General features: G+C 50.1%; 1 protein-coding gene across 1 annotated transcript in view; it reads left to right on the top strand.

Annotated features, from left to right (window-relative positions):
* GPKOW (G-patch domain and KOW motifs) overlaps window positions 1-1401 on the top strand; it is a 10608-nt gene extending 9207 nt beyond the window's left edge. Inside the window, exons 8-11 of the mRNA XM_012811267.2 lie at window positions 53-176; window positions 276-345; window positions 862-947; window positions 1052-1401. Coding sequence (XP_012666721.1) covers window positions 53-176; window positions 276-345; window positions 862-947; window positions 1052-1186 — 415 coding nt within the window. The 3' untranslated portion in view covers window positions 1187-1401. The remainder of the gene's footprint in view (window positions 1-52; window positions 177-275; window positions 346-861; window positions 948-1051) is intronic.
* The last annotated feature ends 216 nt before the right edge of the window (window positions 1402-1617 follow it).

Here is a 1617-nt window from a genome sequence, read left to right as displayed (position 1 = left end):
AAAAAAAAAAAAAAAAAGAAGAGCTAAGTTTGTTGCTGGCTCCTCTCCACAGACACGATGAGCCTGCAGCCAAGGGTGAGAAAGCAGCCCCCAGGAGACAGCACTGGTTGCACAGGGACCTGCATGTGCGGTTTGTGGACAAGCTGCACAAAGGTGGCCAGTATTACAACACCAAGGTGGGAACCTGGCAGCCTGGGCCCCCTTCTTCTCTCAGGACTGGGCCCCCTTAACTCTGTCAACATCTCACATCCCCCATCCCCCGACATGTCTCCCAGATGACAATTGAAGATGTCCTGAGTCCAGATACCTGTGTATGTCGGACAGATGAAGGCCTGGTCCTGGAAGGTGAGTGTAAACAATAGCAGCTGGAGCATTACCATCCTGGAGGCTATTTGAGATAGGTGTCTTAGGTCAAGAGCCTAGCCCAGGCAAGGCTGGGAGGTTGGCCAGAGTTTAGTTTCTTTGCAAGGCCCAGTCTCCTCTTACAGAACGTCAGACACTTCCATGATGGTGATTATCTGAGCCCCACTATCCCCATCTATCAAATTAGTGTAGAGTTCCTGTTTCTCCCTCTTATGACTGGTACCTTGTGGTGGGGTGCTATTGAGCTCCCAATGCAGAGAGCCTACAACATGCCCACAACAAATGGTGCCTGTTAGTACCAGTACCCCTATATGTAAATGTTGCCTTTATAACAGTCATTTCTGTAAAATTCTTAGGTTTCTTCATCTGTGAAATGGACGTGCTGGGACTCTATCAACAGGGTGTAGAGTAGCTCCAAGGAGATAGGAAAGGCCCTTCTGAAAGGACACTGGCTGGGCTGGTCCTTGATGCAGGCCTTATTCTCTTCCTCATCTGTAGGCCTGAGGGAAGACATGCTGGAAACCCTAGTTCCTAAGGCAGAGGGCGACCGTGTGATGGTGGTACTTGGCTCCCACGCTGGGAGGGTGAGTTGCAGACCTGGAAGTGGAGGTTTGGAGGCCTTTCAGGGGCTGTCCCAGAGTCTGGGCTGTTTTTTCTGCTTGTTTACTCTACCCTACCCCTACTCCAGGTGGGACATCTACTGGGCCGGGACAGAGCACGGAGCCAGGCTTTGGTGCAGCTACAGAGAGAAAATCAGGTGGTGGAGCTTCACTACGATGCTGTCTGCCAGTACGTGGGCCCTAGTGACACAGATGAAGACTAATTCACAGGACCATCCCCATCCCCTAGGCTGTTACCATTCTGTACAGTATGAGAAAGTTGCCTTAGAGAAAGGATGGGAAGATAATTGTTCCATCCTCTGCTTGCGCTAGCGTCGTGGGACAGAGACAAAAGCAATAGATGGACCAGAGGAAACCTAGAACGAAACCCAACATTTACCAGTATTTAATGTATAATAAAAACCATTTCAGATACTTAGTAGAAAGATGAAATCACAAGTGGTGTGCTGAGCTGGGACTTAAGGTGGAAACCATTTCATTTGTCAGCCTCTCACCTTTGTGCTGGGGTATAGGACAAGTTAAAGAACTCATTTGGGCTCAGCGCCTGTGGCTCAAGCGGCTAAGGCACTAGCCACATACACCTAAGGTGGCGGGTTTGAATCCCCAGCCCGGGCCCGCCAAACAACAATGATGG

This window comes from Otolemur garnettii, unplaced genomic scaffold (assembly GCF_000181295.1).
Source record: "Otolemur garnettii isolate 467f Iridium unplaced genomic scaffold, OtoGar3 scaffold00153, whole genome shotgun sequence".
In the NCBI taxonomy this organism is placed as follows: Eukaryota; Metazoa; Chordata; class Mammalia; order Primates; family Galagidae; genus Otolemur; species Otolemur garnettii.
Note: the sequence above shows the minus strand (reverse complement) of the source record. Positions and strands in the feature narration are given on the sequence as shown.